This window comes from Myodes glareolus, chromosome 7 (genome assembly GCF_982192425.1).
Source record: "Myodes glareolus chromosome 7, mMyoGla1.1, whole genome shotgun sequence".
Taxonomy (NCBI): Eukaryota; Metazoa; Chordata; class Mammalia; order Rodentia; family Cricetidae; genus Myodes; species Myodes glareolus.
In genome coordinates this window covers 100,908,776-100,932,856 of record NC_142032.1, presented here as the reverse complement: position 1 = coordinate 100,932,856, position 24,081 = coordinate 100,908,776, and the positions used below count along the sequence as shown (strand labels likewise).

At 37.5% G+C, this 24,081-nt stretch overlaps 2 protein-coding genes across 2 annotated transcripts; one reads left to right on the top strand and one right to left on the bottom strand.

Moving 5' to 3' along the window:
* Positions 1–7,575: 7,575 nt before the first annotated feature.
* LOC125397332 (olfactory receptor 52A5-like) lies at positions 7,576–8,526 on the top strand. The gene has a single exon (XM_048429670.3). The coding sequence runs from the start codon at positions 7,576–7,578 to the stop codon at positions 8,524–8,526; it is 951 nt and encodes a 316-aa protein (XP_048285627.3).
* A 6,793-nt stretch (positions 8,527–15,319) lies between these two features.
* On the bottom strand, positions 15,320–16,270 carry LOC125397357 (olfactory receptor 52P1-like). Its single transcript, XM_048429723.3, has one exon. It carries the CDS (start codon positions 16,268–16,270, stop codon positions 15,320–15,322), a length of 951 nt encoding a protein of 316 aa, XP_048285680.3.
* Positions 16,271–24,081: the final 7,811 nt, after the last annotated feature.

Here is a 24,081-nt window from a genome sequence, read left to right as displayed (position 1 = left end):
TGACTTGGCAGTTGAGACTGCTTACTGCTCTTTCATGGAACACAGTTTCAGTCTCGGGATCCATGTAGTATTGATAAACTATCTGCAACTCCAGATCCTAGACTATTTACATTCATATCCACAGCCAAACTGAAGTTCCCGCCTTTTACAAATCAATCAGCAATTGGAATGTATTATCTAATAATATGTGAATGTTCACTGGATCCCTCCAACATATGCTTGAACCTGTAATATACAAATGATCAACAGATATTTTAAACTCAAAAACATTAATTGATCTTTAAATCCACTTATCAATTTAACAAAATAATACTATGAACAGAAAGAAAAAATTTCTCCATATTTAAATTTAGAGTCTGGTATTAAAAAAACACTTACTATGGTGGAATTTATTGTATCATAATATTGTATGAGAAAATATTGGTGTACTAAATAATATTTTCAATTAGTAAGAAACTTGAAAATATATACATTTATATAAATATATAATATAAAATTGCTATTGTATAACAGTAACATATCAATAAGTAGAAAATGAAAATGTGGCTTTAGTGTAAAATGATAGAATATAAGAACTGACAGTTTATTTAAAGTCAAATTACTCAACTTGTACTTTTTAACTTATTTATAACATTGAGTGCTTAGGATTAACTGCTCAGTTATGCTTGAATTAAAATGTATTGCCTGATATAATAGATTCACAGGTACAATAGATTAATCACTTTTCTTCTTGTACCCAAAGCCAGACAAACAACAACTTAAAAGTAGAGGTACTCATTTTGGCTCACAGGTTCAAGGCACAGTCCACTCGGGGTGCCTAGGGACAAAAACGTGCTTGGATCTGGGTAGTTTAGGAAACAAAGAAACGTAATGCAAATTCAATTACTTCTATACTCTAGAACCTTAACTCTGGGACTGTATTGGCACATTCACAATGAGTCTTCTCATCGTAGGTGAACTTCACTGAGGATGCTCTCAAAAAAATGCTCAGAAGAGTGTCTCTGAGGTTATTCTTAGTCTAGCCAAGCTGACACTGAAGGTTAACCATCAGTCCCCAACATAAGATAGGCATCTAATACACAAATTATTTATACTATTATAATTACTACTATGGTGGCGGTGGCTCTAATTTGCTGTAATAAAGGTTTAAATACTAAAATTAGACAGAGCACCATAAGAGGAACCATCTATCTCTTACAAAAGATTAAACTTAAAGTTTTGATAACTTATCTTACAAGAAAATCTATCTGTATATTTCTTTTTGTTGATTTCCTTTATAAAATATTAATCTTTTATTTTTGAGATTATAGTGTGATTAATTATTTTTACATTCCCACCCCTTTGAGACTTCCCATGTGCCTCTTTCACGATCATGACCTCTTATCATTAGTTGTTGTTACATGTATATATGTATACATATGCATCAGTATTCTAAAAATATAACTTGCTCAACCTGTATAATGTTACATGTATGCATTATTTCAAGGCTGATCATTTGGTATTATATAAAAAAAATTGGTGTGCTATTCCCCGGGAAAGACTATTTCTCCTGCTCTTAGTCTTTCTTAGTTGCTTGTAGTTCTTTGTGTAGTGTTGAGGCCTTGTGGTATTTGTCCCATCTATTTTACCATGTCTATTGAAGAAACTTTTAAAAAAAATTGTGTTGCATTCTTCTAATTTTATTTGAAAACATGCTATTAATTTCTTGTAAATAGGATATCTGATAGCAACCACAAAAATATAACAGAAGAAATGCTGTGACTTATAAGAGTTGGTACAAATAATTTTGGGGCTTCAACACACAAATGAAGTTCCAAGGGAAAATATTTAAATGATTGTAATGGTGGGGCAATTAAAAACTCTTCTAATGTACCAAGAAGATGACTCAGTAGATAAAGGTACTTGCTAGCAAGCATAATAACCTGAGTTTTGTCACGTGAATCCACATGATGTAAGGAGATAACAGTATCTTCAAAGTTGTTCTCTGACCACTAAACATATGTTATAGCACATGCATATACACACATTTATACATTCAGTGTATGTCTCTGAGTGTGTGAATGTGTGTGTGTGTGTGTGTGTGTGTGTGTGTGTGTGTGTGTGAGAGAGAGAGAGAGAGAGAGAGAAAGCCTACCAAGTAGGCCAACAAGAAATCCCTGGGTATCTGCTTGTTTACATCTACACAGTTGTGAAATTATGAAATTATCCCACTATTGCATGATTTTATTTATGTGGAAAGAAACTCGGGTTTTCATGCTTTCAAGAATATCACTTTACTGAATGAGTTACTTCTCAGTGCCATATATTTATATCCTAAGGAAAACAAATACTAAATCTCAAAAAAGATACCTGTACTTAAATGTTTATTGAACCAACATTTATAGTAGTAAGGATCTAGAAACTCTCGCACTTAGCATTTTCATGGATCATGGAAAGTATGATGTACTTCAAATGGAACATTACTAAGTCCTAAAAGAGTTGAAAATCCTGATATTAGTAAAAGCATAAATGATAGAGAATTTGTTATGCTAAGTGGAATAAGTTAGAAAAAGAAAAACAGCTATTCTGTGATATCACTTATATTCAGAAATAGTAGAGTGGTTGTCACTACAGACTGACGAATGAGAAACAAGGAAAGATATTGTTATCTGATATGTGACATAATGACTATTTTATGATATGAGATTCTTGGCCAAAACCTTTACTATTACACAAAATATTCTAGTGACTTGTCCTTTGGCAAGTAGCTCAGATTTTGGCAAGTAAGAAGTCAGATCTGATTCATTAGGGAGTTTCTACTGCTTTAGGACCCCACAACCATAAGATAATGAGAAACCTTCACTTTGTGAGGTCATGTGACCCTACATACTAGTGGAAATTGATGCAAGAATTTGAGTCATAAGATGCCAGGGCCCACAAGGCTCTGACACAGAAGAGCAGCAGGTGGCCGCTGACTTTAGGGTGTCAGCCCATCAGGAGGTGAATCCCTGAGAGGTGACTCTCAGATAGACAAGGCCCCAAGATCACAGACTCCAGAATGTCTTTTGTTTATGCTGTGCCTTTATATTTTTGTTGTTGCTTTTTCTGGCATCTGGCATGATGTAAATGGGTTTGAGGAAATCCCCACTGCCTGTAATGTGGTGTGTTTATCATGTGGAAACAACCTGTTCTACCTGTAGATTATTGATATGGTATCTTCTTAAGCTGTACTGTTTGATTAATAATAATAATAATAATAATGTTAGTTTGCTTAGAGATTTGATGACAAAAAATAAAACAAGGAAAAGTCACACAGCTAGAACGCATGAGTTTCTATTGAGTTTCTATAGACTGTGCTTTATGTTATGGTAATAATTAAGCAAACCAACTAAGTCCCAGTAGCCCAGCTAGCTTAAATTCTTTTAACCTGAATATTGGGAGATGTATTTCAGGTTCTGGAGTGCATTGCAGTTGAAACTAAGCTTTGAAAATAACTTAAAGTTAGACAAAGACGTTTTTGTCAAGTAGCATTGTATTTGTCAAACTATCTCAAGGTCAGCGAACAAATAAAAAGCAGTCCAATTGGTACTAACTGACCTACTTTTCTTACTAGGGTGGGTTAGCTATCAAAGGCAACAACTAACTCCTTGTAATCATTTCTGCCCTCAGTCTCCTGATACAAAAATACTACTGATGAGTGGGAAAGCACCCTACAGATTTAAAGTAGAGCTGACTGATCCTTTTTCATATATAAAAGTTTGATTGTGTGACTCCTTTAAGATTCCCTATAGGATTATTTTTCAAGATAAGTAATAAAGAAATTGGTTCCTTCTTTGTAACTGCAAAATGCAATGAAAGACCTGACTGAGAATAGCTTGCTTGCCTACATGATTAACTCATAACAAGTTGCTTGGCTAGAAATGTGTGTATTTGTGTAGTGGGAATCTGCTTGTTGGTTCCCGGCCATCCGGCTAGCTTAGACCTGAAATAACCACACAAAAACCATATCAATTAAATCATTGCTTGGCCCATTAGCTTTAGTTTCTTATTGGCTAACTCTTATATTAATTTAACCCATCTCTATTAATCTATGTAAGCCACGTAGCAGTGTCTTACCAGCAAAATTTTGTTATGTCTGACTCTGGTGGCAGCTCCATGGCTTCTCTCCAACCCTGCCCTTCTTCATCCCAGCATACAGCCTAGCTTTCCCTGCATTGTTCTGTTCTTCCCTGCCATAGGCTCAAAGCAGTTCTTTATTCATTAACCAATGAAAGCAACACATAGAAAGGACTTCCCACACCATATGTGAGTTCTTGGGATAATTTGTTTTTCTCCTGTAATTCATAAAATGTTTAATAACATAAGGAATATGGAAAACATGTTTTTTTACTTACATTCATTCACTTGAAAATTAGAATGTAACCCCATTGTAATTCTTATATTGCCTGAAATATTTTGCTGGGGTATATAAACTGCAGAAAAAAAGAATACAGTGGAAGAATAGAGAATACAAAAGAAATCTATTGAAAAAAATGTGAGTGTCTTTTTTTCCTAACCCCCTCTGACAGAAAAGTCTAATAAGTGCAAACTCTGTGACTTCCCTTTGAACCATACACTGCTGGGGCCTGGCCCACCAGACAATGATATTAATATGTCACTATAGTGGCAATTGATAGCTGCCAAAGAGAAAGAGTTGGTTTTCTTTAAAGTTGTAGCCCCATGTTTGGTAACCCACCTAAGAATAATGGTCAGAACTAAAGTGACCATATGGAATTTAAGGGATGAATAAAATGAAGACTTTGAATAGTGGTGGTGTATCTATCAGTGGAAGGATGGGGGAGTCAAATAAATACAACCAAAATACAATGTCAAAGACTTAATAAATATATTTTTAAAAAAATGAATCACACTTTGTATTTGACACTTTGTCTCTTTACAAAATGTAATAGTTGTTCCAGCCAGAAGCGGTGTATGCCTTTAATCCCAGCACACGGGAGGGCAGAGGCCAGCAGATCTCTGTGAGTTCGAGGCCAGCCTGGTCTACAACAGCTAATTCCAGGGCAGGCTCCAAAGCTCCAGAGAAACCCTGTCTTAAAAGAAGCAACAGTTATTAAAATGGAGGAAAGTCAACCTTTGACTTCTATGATTGTATTCGTTCCTTAATTCTAAGGAGTTTTTCCCCTTTCCAACTACAGTATTTTTACTCCACATAAAACCTCAACCTAAGACTATCAGTCATGTTTCTGCAGTTGATATCAGTAATTATGATTAGTGAGAAAAGTAAATGTGGTGGGAAGGAATATTTGCAAAAGTGAAAGTTCTTAGCTCTATGTCTCAGTAATATTTTCATAGCTGTTGCTGAAGACACTCCCACTTTTGCAAAGTTGAATTGAAATTTCCTGAATGTATTGATACTGTGGTACTAGAATTGGACCTGACTTCTCCCTGGTGTTGATGTAATAACTTTTACAAGTCATTTAAACCACAAAAAGTACTCTGTTTTTTAAAATATCATTTCTAGAGCTTTCTTTGTCAACTTGTGTTGAGATCATGTTTGCTCCTCAAAACCTGTCTGAACGTTACTGGAGTCACTTGGGTTAAGAGAGGAGTACTGTGGACCACTGTAATACTTCATGTGTGCAGGTTCTGCGTAAGTACTAAGACAGAGATTCGTTAACAATTGGGGCTTGTAAGATTATTTGGTCACTCATCTCTTCATTGAGAATTGTACCATACTCTTCTTAATGCTGAACGTTTTTTTTGTTCTTTAGTTGCCTCTGAAAAGCTACACTGGTATTAATATGTGAACTCACACAACAAAGTTGGAAAATTAATCTTGATTGTATTCCCATGGGTGCCTCTGAACTTCCAAAAGAAATACTCAGGTAATGTGTGAAGAGACTATGGGAATTGACATATGGGGAGATTTCTAATTATATATGTCACCTCAGAGTAGACAGTATCTGAAGGAAGCAAAGATTTCCACAGCACTTGACCTAGATATAAAGAAAGTTAAAACGCAGCACTGACTTTCTCTTTATCTAGTAGATATTTCTCCCATCTTTGCTTCTAGTCTCTCACGGACAGAGGTATGTAAGCTACTTTTGGTCACTGTAGGAACAGCAGGCAATAATAAAACCCATGAAACTTACACATCAAGAAACCAAGACTTTTAGCATTTTTGAGCTTCATTGTTTCCTTTTTCTAATTCTTCAGATCTCCCTGCATGAATACAACTGACATACAACACAGTTACATAAAAAATCATATTATTTTGAAACTTAAACAATAGATGGAAGGTAAACTCCAGTTGACTTACTAGTTTCTAAAATATTACAATTATTAAATACTTCATCAGCAAGAAAACAAAAAGACTAACTTCTTAAGAATTTAACATCTGATTAAAAATGAGGAGAATTTATAGAAAAAAAATGTTTGACCTGGGAGTTAAGCAAGAAACAATTGTGTTGGGTAAAACACAAGAAAATTACGTGAAAGTATAAATATATGTTTATTTTAAATACCATGTAGAATTAAAAGATAAATTCCCCCAAAGACTAAAAGCATGTAAAAATGATGGAAGTCATGAACTAGTAATGTTAATATTATCTCTATATTAAAGTAATAATCCAATAATGTCAATATTTTCTCTATAGTGAAATAATGAGCCAGTAATGTTAATGTTATCTCTATATGGTAGCTTTCTGTTCATTGTGAGATTGAGTTTCACTTATATGTCTCCCTTCCTTTTCCTCCAGATATCATTTCATCCAAGAAAAATTACCCTATGTGGATCCCCAAATTGAGCTAGATTGAAATTTGAAGACAATTTACATCGCTATATTGAAACAAATAATATTAGATTCCAGGTTAAGCATAATAATCACAATAATGGGAAACATATGAAATAATATTTTTAAACACATAAGAACATCTCACTCAGCATTATATACTAAAGTAAAATGACAAGGGTAGGGGAAAAGAGAACTTGAAGACAGGGGCAAGGTGAAATAAGCAAATATCCATGTCATGAAATATTAAAATATAGCAAGCTTCTTCATGATTTATTCTTCATTCAGCACTTACTGAAACAGTAAACATATATCATTGCCCTTTTATGATTTCTCTAAAGAGGATAAATACTTTTTGACAAGGATATAACAAAGAAGATATTTAATTATTTAAATAGCAGGAGGATATTTCACAGAAAACCAACCCTTACTTTCATGTGAATATTTTTCATAAATATTCAGAAAGATGTTTTCTTTCTAGAATATACCTAATAAGCTTTTATTTGGAGTGTATGCATGTCTATGATGTCTGTTTGTGATGAGACAGACATGGAAAGAGAAGAAAGTGAGACAGGTAGACAGAAAACTGGACTCTGAAATAAATCATTCCCACTTAGAAGAGATGTGTAGACCTCTTGGATGTACATGAATGGATCTCCTCAGGAAAAGTTGATATCTGAAAACTGCCATGAGAAATTCACTCAGTCTCTGTGTGAATTTTCTCTAACTGAAAACAGAAAAAATGTTCCCAACACAAGCTAATGGTCTAATTGAGAAGCCGTATACCCGCAGTCCCTAAGGCAGCATGCCCCATTTCAATAGCTCCATCTTCAGGCCCTCAGTGCTGACCCTGATTGGGATTCCTGGCTTGGAGTCGGTGCAGTTCTGGATTGGGATTCCTTTCTTTGGCATGTACATCATCGCTCTTTTGGGGAATTTTCTGCTCCTTGTTGTCATCAAAGTTGAACGAAGCCTCCATGAACCCATGTACCTCTTCCTAGCAATGCTTGGAGCAACAGACATTGCTCTCAGTACTTGCATCTTACCGAAAATGCTAGGAATATTCTGGTTTCACCTTCCAAACATATACTTTGATGCTTGCCTCTTGCAGATGTGGCTAATTCACACATTCCAGTGTATTGAGTCAGGCATTTTGTTTGCTATGGCAGTGGATCGTTATGTGGCAATCTGTGATCCTCTAAGACATGCATCAATTTTTACCCAGCGACTCCTCACTCAAATAGGACTAGGAGTCACACTCAGAGCTGCCCTCTTTGTAGCTCCATGTCTCATTCTCATCAAATGCAGGTTGAATTTTTACTGGACCACAGTTGTATCCCATTCATACTGTGAGCACATGGCGATTGTCAAGCTGGCAGTAGAAGATGTTCGTGTCAACAAGATCTATGGTCTTTTTGTGGCTTTCAGTATACTTGGACTGGACATAATTTTCATAACACTCTCCTACATTAGAATATTTATAACTGTCTTCAAACTGCCTCAAAAGGAAGCAAGACTCAAAGCCTTTAACACATGCATTGCCCACATTTGTGTCTTCTTGGAGTTTTATCTCCTAGCCTTCTTCTCCTTTTTTACACATAGGTTTGGCTTCCACATTCCATCCTACATTCACATTCTCCTGTCTAACCTTTACCTACTTGTCCCACCTTTGCTCAACCCTATTGTTTATGGGGTGAAGACCAAACAAATTCGAGATCAAGTGTCCAGAATTTTCTGCTGTAATTATCCTTCTTGATTTTCAGTTTATTTACTTTTGTTTCAAATAACAAATCTCACTCAAAACCCTTAGATTTTGCTTGTAGGATCTCTCTCTCTCTCTCTCTGTGTGTGTGTGTGTGTGTGTGTGTGTGTGTGTGTGTGTGTGTGTGTGTGTGTGTGTGTGTTGTACATGTGCATGGGAAAGCCAGAGGTCAAGATACAGTCCACCTTGTTTCCTTGGCTTTTGTTTGTTTTTGCTTTGTATTTTGTTTGTTTGAGAGTGGCCTCTGATGGTCTGGGGTTCACAATTAGACTGCTCTGGAAGGGAAGAGAACCCAAGGGCCCTAGTAGTCTTCATCTACCATTCCAGCCCTTGAACTAAAGCACATGCCATCACAGCCAGCTTTTTATATAAGGTCAGGGGGTTTGATTTATGTTTGAGCAGCAAGTACTTTACCAGCTGAGCTATCTTGACAACCCCAAACCTTTGTTCCTGAGAGTTCCCTGTGAACATGTACTAAGCTTTAGCTTAAGGCTTCTTTCACAACTTAAAAAAGAAACCCTGAATGCTTCCTAATTAATTATATCTCTTTCTGTTATGATTGTAATTGAAACATGATGTTAAACACATTTGATCTTAATTTATTGCAAAAGATATTTATGAATAAATTAAACTCTTTATAGTGAACGCCTTTCAAAAAGTAACTCTACCTGGTAACATTTTAAGTTCTACTTAAAAGTATAAGGTGGCTGTTGCAGTGAGTGTCCCCATCATGGTCTTGGCATCTTTGCTCATATTCTCACTCCTCCAACACTTCAGCTGAACTTTGGAACTCAGCCCAGTGCTCCACTGTGGGTCTCTGCTTCTGTTTCCATCAGTTGTTGGATGAAGGTTCTATGGTGATATTTAAGATATTCATCATTTTGACTACAGGACAAGGCCAGTTTGGGCACCTGGTCCACTATTGCTTAGGGCATTAGCTGGGGTTGATGACCTTGTGGATTCTTGGTAGTTTCTCTAGTGCCAGGTTACTTGTTTGCCCCATAATGGCTCCCTCAATCAAAATATTTGTTTGCTCTCATATCTGTCCTTCCTCCATCTTGACTATCCTATTCCTACAAGTTCTTGTCTCATTCTTCCCTCCTCTTCCCCATCCACCCTCCCTTCTCTCACTCCCATGCTCCCAATTTTGTCAGGTGATCTTGTCTATTTTCCTTTCCAGGTGGATCTATGTATGTTTTTGCTTAGGGTTCCTGAGCTAATGGGAGCTCATCAACTCCTGCTGCACAAGGAAGGAACCAGCATAGGTCCAAACTAGTCCCTCTGAGTGTGGGAGATAGTTGAATGGCTATGGCAAACTGTTGGGCCACTGTCACTGGCACCAGGATTTATCCCTACTGCTTGTACTGTCTTTGTGGGAACCTATTCTCTTTGTATGGATACCTTGCTCAGCCTAGATATAGTAGGGAGGGCCTTGGACCATCCCCAAAGCAATGTGCCTTACCCTCTCTGAGGAGTGAATAGGGAATGGGAGGAGGGGAAGGAGAGGAAACTGGAATTAGAATTAGTATGTAAAATGAAAAAAGATAGTTTGTTTTCTTTTTAAAAAGTAAGAATAAAAAAATTTACATAGAGGTAAAAGAAATGATAGTAAATGTTACTGATAGAATAGGAGGTCCTCAAATTCAAATATTTTTGTTTATATTTATGACATCTTCAGTGTTTTACATTTCTGTAAATCTAATATCTGGAGTAATTATCTCATTTGCATGGATGAGAACAAAGTATGTTTAAGTCTTTTAGGTTATTTTTTCTTAAAATGGGTTTCTGTAAATATTTTTGCCCATGATAGAATAATGAGTTTTTGAAAATATTCTAAATATATGGTTTAAATATTATAAATAAGAGACAACACATTGATCTAAGAATACAACCAACTAATAGCAAGTGGAGTATTTAATATGTAGACTAGAGGCTCTCTCATTCTGGATTATGCTTCCTTGTTGTGATATGTTACACTGTGCTTTTGATATTGCCTAGCCATGTTTACATTCAAAATGATTGATAAAAAAATATGTCATTTCAGACTCCTCCCTACAAAACATAGAGTTTTCATTATATAGGAGATGATGAATGTGGACTGTCTTTTGACTTACTATTTCATTTTATTTTTTAAAGATTGTTTTCATTTTATTATTTTATGTATGCGAGTGTTTTCCCTGTAGGTATATTTGTGTACCATATTAGTATCTGGTACCCCATGAAAATCAAAATGTATCAGATCCCCTAGAACTGGGGTTACAGGCAGTTTTGAACCACCATGTGAGAATTCAATTTGAAACCAGGTCCTCTAGAGGAGCAGAAAATTCTCTTAACAACTGAGCCATCTCTTCAGTCCTGAGGACTGTGCTTCTTATGTTCAGTCATAACCATCTGTTCTGTATTTACTTATTCATTTATTTATAGTTTTATCTAGATTTATTTTTCATTTCCGAATTATCATTAAACTGTCTTTAAGTCCAATAAAATCCAGTGGCTTTAATAATGTCAAAATCTGTTTTCCTATTTGGGCACCTATTGTTCAATTAAAGGCGTTGTTCTCTTAAGGAAATGTTTTCAGATATTTACATCCCACTCACTCTCCTGTGGTGAGTCCTCTGCCACACAGATTCCTTACCCTGACAGGTTATTAGTGAAATGATTTTATGCTCTAAGACTACATATTTAGTTTCTTTAAATCATTTTTTTTATTTTACTTGTAGTGTGATTTGCTTACATGCATGTCCATGTACTGCATTCTTGCAGGGGCCAGGAGCAGGAGTCAGAGCCGCTGGAACCCGAATTACAGGCAAATGATGGTCACTGTAGGTGAGCTAGGACTGGTACACAAGTCCTCTGCAAGAGCAGCCAGTGCTCTTCATCTCTAAGCCTTTTCTCCAGCCACCTATATTTTTATTTTTCCTATCATTTCTCCCAGGATGTTTCACTTTGCTTTGTTTTTCAAGATGCATTGTCTTCCATAGTGTTGTCAAGCTATGTTATATGAAGATGTGTGTGTTGTTTCATGAAAAAAAAATCCAAGTGAATAAAATATTGTGTCTTACTGCCACATACTTTTTCTCATATAAGTGACACTTGCTAAGTAATGCCTATATTAACTCTCTCATATGTGTTTCAGTGTTTGAACTTGGTATCAGTGAAATTAGAAATTTAAAGGATGGAAGTTGATAAATAAAGGAGATCGGCCTATGTTGCTGACAAAATGAATATTTAGGGAAATTGAATTCTTTGCATATCCACTTGACAGTTGTAAACAGAGTATAGGAAATTAGGCAGCAATTCATAGCTGTATCTCATGCTGTTAGGTCCTGAAGAAACCTAGGGAAAATGGCTAACTGAGAAGCCTATTATCATATCAGAGTGGACATTGGCTGCCTGGTTCTTTCAGCATCTCCCAGCATTGCAGGAACCAGTAACAGTGGGCTCTTCCCAGCTCTTCTCCCAGTCCCTTCCTTAATCTTCTCCAGCCCCTGAACTTTCCTTCCCTGCCCCCAGCTTCTCTTCCCTACATAATCCTGCCATTTTCACTCTGCTCTTGGTTCTCTTTGCCCTCTTTGTCTCCCTCTCTTTCCTCCTCCGCTCACTCTCCCCCTCCCCTCTTGATGCTCTGTTCTGTTCTGGCCATGTTCAGTCTGGTCCTCTCCCTCATATAGCTAATAAAAACTTTATCTTCAACCATACCTGGGAGCAATCATGTCCTCATTTTCATTCATCTCTTCTATATAAAGAATATTTTAATAAAGATACAACAAAATTTAATTAATATTTAATTAATTTTATTCTGGCTTTGTTAGATTTCTAATGAATAGCAGAAATGATGAAAGTACACACATATGTTTGGAAAGCCTAAACTTCTACTTAGAATAGAAGTCACAGACCTCCAATGGAACAAAACCTGTAGCTGAGGATTTGCATCGACGATATCGGTCACTGAGGCCTCAAAGTTTTGAGAGTTTTTAACCTCTAGGAAAGTAACTCCAGACATACCGTATGTGTGGTGACCACGTCTGTGTATGTGAGTGACCCAGACATGCTGTATGTGTGGTGACCACGTCTGTGAGTGTGAGTGACCCAGACATGCTGTATGTGTGGTGACCACGTCTGTGAGTGTGAGTGACCCAGACATGCTGTATGTGTGGTGACCACGTCTGTGAGTGTGAGTGACCCAGACATGCTGTATGTGTGGTGACCACGTCTGTGAGTGTGAGTGACCCAGACATGCTGTATGTGTGGTGACCATGTCTATGAGTGTGAGTGACCCAGACATGCCGTATGTGTGGTGACCACATCTGTGAGTGTGAGTGACCCAGACAGGCTGTATGTGTGGTGACCACGTCTGTGAGTGTGAGTGACCCAGACATGCTGTATGTGTGGTGACCACGTCTGTGAGTGTGAGTGACCCAGACATGCTGTATGTGTGGTGACCACGTCTGTGAGTGTGAGTGACCCAGACATGCTGCATGTGTGGTGACCACGTCTGTGAATGTGAGTGGCTGTGGAATTGTAGACGCCCAAGCTTCCTGTTGCTTTTGAGCAGGGATTCTTTCAAAGCTTCCAAATAACATGCTTCATCCTCTTCTGCCATGCATTCATCATCATCGTGAGGAAGAATCCTAAACTCTGAATCCTATGACACAGTCCACTTCAGCGACCTTGAATTCACTGTACAGGCTACTTTTCATTTTAGGCCTCCATATTAGACACACTTTAATATCTATGTTCTTCTTTAATTACTTAGGAACTGTCTTTAGACTGGGGTAGGGTCTGTTTAAGCTGTGCAATTCTAGTGCTGTGCAAAGAACCTTGAAGGTCTAGTGCAGTCCTCACTGCCCGCCAGTGATTCCTTCATGGCTTCTACTGTCAACATGACAGCACACGGTTTGCAACAGTGCTACTGCCTCAAGCTCATGCAGATATTCCAGCTGTGCCACAGGTCTGCATGAAGGGCTCTTATCCTACCATCAAGCAGCTCACAGGCAGTACAGCCCAAGCTCCAAGGGATATGTTGCCATCTTCTATGCGCTACAGGCCCCCACACATGTGCACACACACACACACACACACACACACACAAATAAAAATAAATCTTCCTTAAAAGCTATTTTTAAAAATTATTACAAAACATTCAAACACATTAGTTACATTCTGAAGAACAGTAGTAGAAAACTATTAAAGTCCATATTTTCTGTAATTAAATCATGTAGATTAAAGGAGGAAAGTTTTCATATAATCCATTACACAAGAAGATCTCAATTCTTGACCGAGGTGTTTCGGGCAGCCTCCACTGGCCTTTCATGGTATGACCACATGCACAGTACACATCACCCATGCCTGGTGCTCAGTGATCACTTGTTGCTACCCAGGGAGACACTCCCAGGAGCTCACTGGGCTCATCACTCATTTAATTTGGATTTCTTATTTGATCATTGCAGATTCAGAAACGTTTTACTGTTGTCAAATATTTGCAATCCCCATGCAGATATACTACCCTAGGTAATACCATGACACACAATTTAAGAATTTGTGACTAACACAAGGCGGTGGTTCAATCCCAACACTCGGGAGGCAGAGGAAGGCAGATCTCTGTGACTTCCAGGCCAGCCTGGTCTACAGAGCAAGTTCTAGGACAGTCAGAGCTATACAGAGAAACCCTGTTATGAAAAACAAACAAACAAACAAAAATAATCTGAACTAAAGCAAAGCATTTTTTCATGTTGGTTCTGTTTTTTAATGTTTACACTGTGCTCCTTTCTAAAATAAATCAGTAACTTATCCCTGCTTATACACTTTAGTGGCATTGTTTCATATTTGTCATATTAATAGGCCATGTTGTCAATTTTTATTTCTTCTAAAAATTTCTAAAATGTCTTTACTATCATATTTAATTTGCATATCAAATCTGTCGATCTATTACCATAGTAGTACTTTCCTTTGTTATCTCAAAATATTATATCTATATATTGCCTCAATATTACTAGTTTTTTGAACAGAGAAATATATTAAATAATGAAAAATGAAATCAATACTTCATCTGTTCTCTTTTCTGAAGGGCTCTTCACATAGATTTGAATCTTTGTGCTATATTAATTACCATGTCTCAGAAAAATTACACTGACTGTTCTTATAGGGAAAGCCTTCTAATTCAGATCAATTGAAACTGACTGTGATTCTCTGTTGTCTCCTCCCATATTTTGGAGTGGCAATTTGCCATGCAACCTCATTTCTCTGATGACTGGAAAAAGGTTATTGGAGATAATTTATAAATTTTAATATACTAAAATCAAAACTACCACCATTACATTTATTTTACTTTGAAATGCAACGCTAAATATATATAAACTCATTTCTCTTCATAGATAAAGAGAAACAGACAAGAAGATAGATGGCGATGGATAAATGTGTGTTCATATTAAACAAGAACTAGAGCTGGGCTTTGTATCACATAACTTGAATCACAGTACTTGAGAAGCAGAGGCAAATGGATCTCTGCAAGTTGAAGGCCAGTCCAGTCTACATAGCAAGCTCCCATCTCAAAAAGAAAAGGAAAGTAAAAACCACACCTGAGAAATTTGAAGATTCTCAATGAAATGATAAATAATTTTATCAGCAGTTTTCATAAAATTCAATATTTAAGATAAATATAGAAATACAACATTATATATAATATAATGTCTTCTATTAAATAAAAAATTGAGGACACAGTGACAACTAAGGTTAATACACTATTGCTGTGAAGAACACATTTCAACAGAAGTTGTATCTAAATGTTTTAGTATTCAGAAATTTTCTTTTTTAGAAGGAGAAGACCCACTACTCGGTCACGAATCTGTTTGATCTTAACACCATACACCAACGGATTGAATGTGGGGGGAACTAGTAAGTACAGGATTGCAAAAATTATATGGACACTTGGAGGCACATTCTTGCCAAAACGATGAGTCAGAAAGCTAAACAATGCAGGTGTGTAGAAAGCAAGAATGGTGCAAACATGGGCCGCACAGGTGCCCAAGGCTTTAGAGCGAGCTCTCTGGGAAGAGAGTCGGAACACTGCCTGGAGAATTTTTATATAGGATGTGCCTATGAGCCCGAGGTCAAATACTGCCACTGAAAGGGCCACTAAAATTCCATATATTCTGTTCACATAGGTGTTAGCACTGGCCACCTTCACCACAGCCATGTGCTCACAATAGGCATGCTGGATGACATGTTTAGTATAGTACAGCAACCTCTTAATGAAAAGGGGACATGGCATAATCATAAGTGTAGCTCGGCTGAGGCCGGCTAGGCCTATTTTAATCACCGTGGGTGTTGTCAGGGTTGATGCATAATGCAGTGGGATGCAAATGGCCACAAAGCGATCAAAAGCCATGGCCACTAGGATAGCAGACTCCATGATGCAAAGTGTGTGAATGAAAAACATTTGTGTTAGACAAGCATCAAAGTTGATCCAGTGTGCACCAAACCAGAAGATGGCAAGCATCTGCAGAGCCGCTGAGCAGGTAAGACACATGTCGTTCATTGCCAGCATGCAAAGGAAGAAATACATAGGCTGGTGGAGACTTGGCTCTGACTTGACAGTGGTGATGATAATGCTGTTCCCCAGCAAGGTCAGGACAAACAGGAGACAGATGGGGATGCCGATCCAGCAGTGAAAGCTTTCCAACCCAGGAATACCAACCAGGAAGAAAGATGCAATGTGATACGTAGCATTGTCTTCCATGTTAAACCTAGGGATGCTGAATGTTAAAAATACAGTAACCGACTACAGAGAAACCCTGTCTCGAAAAACAAAAACAAAAACAAAACAAAACAAAAAATACAGTAACCGACCAACAGGCAAACGTCCTGTAGGTAGGCTGATCTAACATCCCCATTCCATCGATGGGACCCTGTAAACTACAAACCCCACTTCACCCCCAAACCATTTTATCCTCTGTGACCTCAGAGGAACTCTGAAACACAGGCTAAAATGCACAGAGAGGACCAAGAGGTGAGAGACCACCGTGGGCCACCACACTCTCTAGGTCATCCATATTGGGACAGAACCCCGGGACCCTTCCCCTCCTGCTGCCGCTTCGCTAGGCAGTCGTCAGCAGGCAAGCTTCCTGCATGTAGGCTGCTTCAACAACCCCACCGCATTCATTGGACCCTGTAAGCTATATGTACCACTCCATCCCCAAACCCCTCCTTTCCCCACCTCCCCGAGACCTTAGAGTAACTCTGAAACACTACAGAGGGGTGCAAGAGGTAGGCTGCTCCAACACACCCACCCCATCCATCAGATCCTATAAACTACAAGTCCCTCACTTCCCCCAAATTCTTATATCCCCCAACACCTCAGAGGAACTCGGAAACACAGTCTGCAACTACACAGAGAGGACCAATAAAATGAACCAAGAAACCAGGCCAAGAGAGACCTCAGTGGCTCCTAGACATAGGCAGAGAAAGTACAGAGCAGACAAAAAATAGCTCCCAAAGACACAGACAGCCTCTGCAAGGATTGGGCCAAGAGGCAAAAACACTACCGGCACCAATTGGAGGAAGAGATGGGTAGGCGCCAATGCAAGAATTCATTCGACATAAACAACAAGATGGTTACCCTAGAAACCAGCGGTCATACAACAAGAATACTTACTTGATCATCCTAACCCAGAAGAAGCTGAAGACAACAATTTTAAATGTTATTTTATGAGGATGATGGGACCCTTAAAAAGGAAATGAAATTTAACCTTATGAGAAATGGAGGAAAAGACAAACAAAAAATTGGAAGAAAACAATAAATTTCTCAAAGAAACCCAGGAGACCCAAGGAAAAAAAAAACAATCAAACAGGTGAAGCAAACAGTTCAAACACTTCAAGACATGATCACTGAAATAGAGGCAAAAGAAAACACAAACTGAGAGAATTTTAGATTGGAAAATCTGTGTAAATAAACGAGAACTACAGAGGCAAGCATAACCCACAGAATAAAAGAGACGGAAGAGAGAATCTGAGGTGTTGAAGATACTATAGATGAAACAGATTTATTGATGAAAGAAAACTTTAAATCTAACAAATTTTTAACATAAAGTATCCAAGAAATCTGGAATACCATGAAAAGACCAAAGCTAAGAATAATAGGAATAGAAGAAGGAGAAGAACGCCAGCTCAAACAAACAAATAATAAATTCAACAAAATCATAGAATAAAACTTTCCCAACCAAAAGAAGGATATTCCTATGAAGGTACAAGAAGCATACAGAACACCAAAAAGATTGGAACAAAAAAAGTTCCCTTACCATATAATAATTAAAATGCAAAATATATAGAATAAAGAAAGAATATTAAGAGTTGCAAAGGAAAAAGATCAAGTAACATATAAAGGCAGACCTATCAGAATTACACCCGACATCTCAATGGAAACCATGAAAGCCAGAAGATCCTGGGCAGAAGTGCTGCAAACACTAAGAGACACAGATGCAAAACCCGGCTGCTATATCCAGCAAAGCTTTCAATCACCATCGATGGAGAAAACAAGATATTCCATGACAAAATCATATTTAAACAATACCTATCCACAAATCCAGCCCTACAGAAAGTTCTAGAAGGAAAACTCCAACACAAGGAAAATAACTGCACTCACAGACACACAGGCAACAGATAACTTCACACCAGCAAACCCCAAAGAAGGAAAACACACAAACGCTACCACCAAAAAATAACAGGAATTAACAATCACTGATCATTAATATCTCTTAATATCAATGGAGTCAATTCACCTATAAAAAGACACAGGCTAAGAGAATGAATACAAAAGCAGGATCCATCCTTCTGCTGTATACAAGAAACACACCTCAACTTCAAAGACAGATATTACCTCAGAGTAAAGGGCTGGGAAAAGATTTTCCAATCAAATGGACCAAGAAAGAAGTGGGTGTAGCTATCCTAATATCTAACAAAATAGACTTCAAACTAAAATCAATCAGAAGAGATGGAGAAGAACACTTTATACTCATCAGAGAAACAACCAATGAAGATGAAATCTCAATCCTGAACATCTATGAGCCAAATCCAAGAACACCAACTTATGTAAAAGAAACATTACTAAAGTTTAAATTACATATCAAACCACACACACTAATAATAGGAGATTTCAACACCCCACTCTCCACAATGGACAGGTCAATCAGACATTAACAGAGATAAAAGAGAACTAACAGATATCATGACTCAAATGGACCTAACAGACATCTACAGAACATTGCATCCAAACATAACAGAATATACCTTCTTTTCAGCACCTCATTGAACCTTCTCTAAAACTGACTACATACTCAGTAACAAAGCAAATCTCAAAAATTACATAATTAAATTGAAATAACCAACTATATGTTATTGGATCACCATGGTTTAAAATTAGAATTTAACAACAAAGCTAATTGCAGAAAGCCTAAAAACTTATGGAAATTGAACAGCGCTCAGATGAACCACCCCTGGGTCAAGGAAGAAATAAAGAAATAACTTAAAGACTTCCTAGAATTCCATGAAAATGAGGGCACAAAGTACCCAACCCTGTGGGACACTATGAAAGCAGTACTAAGAGAAAAGTTCATAGCACTAAATGCCTACATAAAGTGGAGAAATCGCACACGAGTGACTTAACCGCACATCTGAAAGTTATAGAACAAAAAGAAACAGATTCACCCAGGAGGAATAAACAACATGAAATAATCAAACTGAGGGCTAAAATCAATAAACTAGAAACAAAGAATCAATGAAACAAAGAACTGGTTCTTTGAGAAAATCAGCAAGACTGACAAACCCTTATCCAAACTAATCAAAAGGCAGGAAAAAAAAGAACATTCAAATTAAGAAAAACAGAAATGAAAGGGGGGCAAAACAACAGACACTGAGGAAATCCAGAGAATCATTAGGTCATCCCACAAAAACTGTACTCCACAAAATTGGAAAATGTAAAAGAAATAAATAATTTTCTGGATAGTTACCACATACAAAAAGTAAATCAAGACCAGGTGGACAATTTAAGGAGTCCTATAACCTTCAAAAGCCGCTCAGCAACAAGAACAACACACACAAAAAAAAGCCCAGAAGAGCTAATACCTATACTTTTCAAATTATTCCATATAATAGAAGGAACATTACCAAACTCTTTTTTCTTTGAGGTTACAGTTACCCTGATACCGAAACCACACAATGACTCAACGAAGAAAAAGAATTATAGACCAATAACACTCATGAACATAGTTACAAAAAAATGCTCAATAAAATATTGGCAAACAGAATTCAAGAACACATCAAAAAAAATCATCCACCATGATCAAGGCGGCTTCATCCCAGAGAAGCACAGATAGTTCAACATATGAAAATCTATCAATGTTGTCTTACATATAAATAAACAGAAAGAAAAAAGATATGATCATCTTATTAGACACTGAAAAATCATTTGACAAAATCCAACACCCTTCATGATAAAGGACTTGAGAGATCAGGGATACAAGGAACATATCTAAACATAATAAAAGCAATATACAGCAAGCTGAAAGCCAACATCAAATTAAATGGAGAGAAACTCAAAGCAATACCACTAAAATCAGGAACATGACAAATCTGTTCACTTTCTCTGTATCTATTCAACATAGTTCTTGAAGTTCTGGCTAGAACAATAAGACAACAAAAGGGTATCAAGGATACAAATTGGAAGGATGAAGTCAAAATTTCACTATTTGCAGATTATCATCGTATACATAGATGACTCCAGAAGCTCTACCAAGGAAATCCTACATTTAATAAATACCTTCTGTAATTTAGCAGAATACAAGATCAACTTTAAAAAAAATCAGTAGCCCTCCTATACACAAATGATAAAGAAGCTGAGAAGGAAATCAGAGAAACATCACCTTTCATAATAGCCACAAATAATATAAAATATCTTGGGGTAGCATTAACCAAGGAAATTAGGACCTGTTCAACAAGAACTTTAAGTCTTTGAAGAAAGAAATTGAAGAAGATACCAGGAAATGAAAGGATCTCCCATGCGCTTGGATAGGTAGGATCAACATATTAAAAACAGCAATCCTTCCAAAAGCAATCTATAGATTCAATACAATCCCCATTAAAAACCCAACACAATTCTTCACAGACCTTGAAAGAACAATAATCAACTTCTTACGGAAAAACAAATAACCAAGGATAGCCAAACAATTTTATACATTAAAGGAACTTCCGGAGGTATTACCATCCCTGACATCAAGCTCTATTACAGAACTACAGTAACCGAAATAGCTTGGTATTGCCATAAAAACTGAGACATTGACTAATGGAATCAAATTGAAGACCCGGATATTAATCTACACACCTATAAACACCTGATTTTTGACAAAGAAACTAAAATATACAATAGAAATAACAAAGCATCTTCAACAAATAGTACTGACAAAACTGGATGTCAACATGTAGAAGAATGCAAACAGATACATATCTATCCCTGTGCTCAAAACTCAAGTCCAAATGATCAAAGTCCTCAAAATAAAACCAACCACAACGAACTTCATAGAAGAGAAAGTGCAAGTACCCTTCAATGCACAGGCACGGGAGACCACCTCATAAATATAACACCAGAATCCCAGACCCTGAAAGAAACAATTAATAAATGGAACCTCCTGAAACTGAGAACCTTCTCTAACGCAAAGGACATGCTCGACAAGACAAAACGACAGCCCACAGAATGGGAAAAGATTTTCACTAACTCCACATCAGAAAGAGGTCTGATCTCCAAAACAGATAAAAAACTCAAGATAATGGACATCAAAATTCCAAATAATCCAAGTAAAAACAAAATGGAGTTCAGAAATAAACAGAGAATTCTCAATAGAAGAATCTCAAATGGCTGAAAGATACTTAAGAAAATGTTCAACAACCTTAGCCATCAGGGAAATGCAAATCAAAATGACTCTGAGATACCATCTTACAACAGTAAGAATGACTAAGATAAAAAACACTAATGATAGCTGATAGACAAGATGTGGAGTAAGGGAAAGACTCCATTGCTGGTACAAATGCAAGTTTTTACAACTACTCTCTAGACCAGTATGGTGGTTTCTCAGAAAATTGGGAATCAACCTACCTCAGGACCCAGCAATATCACTCTTGGGCATAACCAAAGAATGCTCAATCATACTACAAAGACATTTGTTCAACTATGTTCATAGCAGCATTATTTGTAATAGCCAAAACCTGGAAACAATTAAAGAATGGATAAAGAAAATGTGGTACATTTACTCAATGGAGTACTACTCAGCATTAAAAAAAAATGATATCTTGAAATTTGCATGCAAATGGATGGAACTAGAAAAAACATTCTGAGTGAAGTAGTCCAGTTCCAAAAAGATAAACATGGTATGTACTCACTTATAAACTCATACTAGCTCTAAAGCAAAGGATAACAAGCCTATAGGATACAACCCTAGAGAAGCTAGGTAACAAGGTGAGTCCTAAGAAAAACATATACAGATCCCACCTTGAAAGGGAAAATAGACTTGATCTCCTGACAGAATGGGGTAGGAGGGGAGGAAGGAGGGCAGAAGAGAAGGAGGAGGGGAGAAGGGGAAGAAAGGGAAAACTTGAGGGAGTGGCATAGTCAAGATGGAAGAAGGGCAGAGATGGAGAGCAAGGAAAGAGATATTTTGATTGAGGAAGCCATTATGGGGTTAGCAAGAAACCTGACACTAGTGAAATTCCTGGGAGTCCGAGGATGACTCCAGCTAGGACCCTGAGTAATAGAGGAGAAGGTGCCCAAACTTGCCTTGCCCTGTAGTCAGATGACTATCTTAAATATCACCATAGAACCTTCACCCAGCAACTGATGAAGACGGAGGCAGAGACCCACAGTGGAGCACTGGGCTGAGCTTCCAAAGCCCAGATGAAGAGTGGAAGGAGTGAAATTAGGAGCAAAGAGGTCAAGCCCATGATGGTGACTCCCATTGAAACAGTTTACCTGAGCAAATGGGAGCTCTCCAACTCCAGCCAGACAGGGAAGGAACCAGCATAGGACCAAACAGGACCCTCCAAATGTGGATGACAGTTGTATGGCTAGGGCAGATTGAGGAGCCACTGGCAGTGGCACCAGGATTTATCTCTACTGCTTGTACCGGCTTTCTGACAACCCTTTCTCAGGCTAGATATAGTAGGGAGGGCCTTGGACTTTCCCAAAGCAATGTGCCTTACCCTCTCTTAGGAGTGGATGGAGTCGGGAAGAAAGGTAAAGGGAATGGGAGGAGGGAATCGAGTGGGAACTGGAAATGGTATGTAAAATAAAAACTGATAGTTTTCCATTTAAAAAAATGAAATAAAATGAAAAGTTAAAGGGCAAGACTTTGTTCAGCTGAAACATAATAATAATACAGTAAGCAAAAGTGTCCCACTCACTGAAAACAGGATGCTTAGGTGAATTTTAAGTGTTTTACTGGTCATCTAGAATCGCGCTGGAAAACCTACCTTGAAGGTCTGACTCATCTCCCAGCCTCTGTAAACCTTCAGGAATATTTCCTCAACCTTTAGTGGCACTGGATCTGCATTTAGAGGCATAGGATCTGCATTTTCAAAGGAAAATATATTTACTTAGTTTTTTCTGATCTTAACATGTGATTAAATTCTACAACAAATATTTCAATTGTTGGTAATAGAATAACCATAAATATACACAAAACTCCAACCATCAGCAAACATTTCAAGAAGACACTTATCACAGGATACTGTTTTTCCTTAGGCGGCCTAGCTAGATTGTTGGAATACAAAAATCTAGTAAGAATAAAGCACATCCAGTCATAGAAATTGACTGATTCATAATCCATCAAAGGTGAATTTATATGTATTTCGGGTTGTCAAAAGTGAACAGTATATAGATTTAAATATCTTTTCCTTCAGTTTTCATTTTCAGAGCTGGGTGATGCTTCATTCCTGAGCAGAGGAGGCTGGAATTTGGTAAGAAGCAGAAGAAAACTTAGATTGGTTGTTTCAAAGTTGTTTTTCTTATAAGGTAGAGACAGGAAGACAAATCTATAAGGAAATTTCATACTAGTTAGCATTAGGCCACCACACGCTGCCTTCTTATAAGGACTAATGCCAATTGCAAGAGTCTTATTTGTGAATTTTGAGCATTATTTAACTCCTTAGTTCATTTAAAAAGCACTTTCTACATCTACTTTATTCCATGTTTTGTACACACATGTGCCACAACACAAATGTGGATGTCAGAAGCAAACTTTTAGCAGTCATTTCTCCCTGTGTAGCCACCAGGGATCGAACGCTGGCCACCCAGGTTAGGATTCGGCACCTCTCCCCACTGAGCCATCTAACCAGCACTTATTTCTAGAAGTGATCCCCCTAGTTTTTCATTCATTTTGGTGACTTAGAAGTTTATCATGATCAACAGCACGGTGATTTTCAGTCAGGGTTCAGACACAAGATCATAATTTCAAACAGTGACCTGCAAACATTTTTACGTAACAGTATTGACTCCATATAAAGATCTCT